The sequence below is a fragment of the Aplysia californica genome, unplaced genomic scaffold (assembly GCF_000002075.1).
Source record: "Aplysia californica isolate F4 #8 unplaced genomic scaffold, AplCal3.0 scaffold00098, whole genome shotgun sequence".
NCBI lineage: Eukaryota > Metazoa > Mollusca > Gastropoda > Aplysiida > Aplysiidae > Aplysia > Aplysia californica.
The window spans coordinates 842,375-843,300 of NW_004797368.1; the positions used below are offsets into that span (position 1 = coordinate 842,375).

Genomic DNA, 926 nt, shown 5'->3' on the forward strand with positions numbered 1-926 from the left:
ACAGACAGACAGACAGACAGACAGACAGACAGACAGACGGACACACAAACAGACAGACAGACAGACAGACAGACAGACAGACAGACAGACAGACAGACAGACAGACAGAGAAAAAATTGAAATGAATGAGATAGTGAAATCAATTCGTTCAAAGGAACTTGGGAAAAAATTATACGGAAGACCTTATAGATCTAGATCTAGATGAGATCTTACTAAATCTGGATAGTACAGTAGTAATTTTTTTTTTTATGTTTCAATGGTCTACGGTACCAAAAAAAATAACACACAAGAATATTTTAATTCAAAAGTCAAACAGATTTTTTTAAGAAAGTAAAAAAAAAATTAAATGTTATACTTACGCACTGCATCCGAGGATACTTCTGGAATCCAAAGCAAGGCGGAAAGGGTGAACAATACTAGCCGGATCATTGTTGCTGACGTCAGAGAGGGCAGTAAGTTGTGAAAACTTCGTCTTCTCGTCTGCTCTGTACTAATCGTGAAGAGAATTCCAGGCACAAATGATCGTCACAGGAGCAGGCAAAGGAATATTATCTAACACTAACACTAACACGTACTAGAATCTAGTTCCTTTTGATACTGATGACGTACTATGCTTTACGGCTGGCGCGCAAGTCGGATTTTCCCGAACAAAGTGAAAAGTCTGGGAGTTTTGTTGGTGCAGTGCGCGGTCTCGTTGGTTGGTTGGTTAGAGAGAGTTAACCCGCGCCACGGGAGGCTGGCTGCTGCTGCTGCTGCTGGTGGTGGTGGTGGTGGTGATGGTGATGGTGATGGTGATGAGGCGGGGCTGTACTCTCGCTTGCTGAAATCTTCCTGGGTCGTGGGGCTGGTGAGCGAGATGGATTCCTGAGAGAGTAAGAGTACATAGATGGGAGAAAGCGTTATCATTTTGCCTTTCTTTTTTTTTG

The 926-nt window shown here is 42.8% G+C and overlaps 1 protein-coding gene across 1 annotated transcript in view; it reads right to left on the minus strand.

Annotated features, from left to right (window-relative positions):
- The window catches only part of LOC101849915 (carbonic anhydrase 7), a gene marked incomplete in the record, with an annotated part of 45,935 nt that overhangs the window by 42,813 nt on the left and 2,196 nt on the right, over nucleotides 1-926 (minus strand). Inside the window, 1 exon segment of the mRNA XM_005095244.3 lies at nucleotides 360-864. Within this exon segment, the coding sequence (XP_005095301.2) occupies nucleotides 360-429 (70 nt within the window).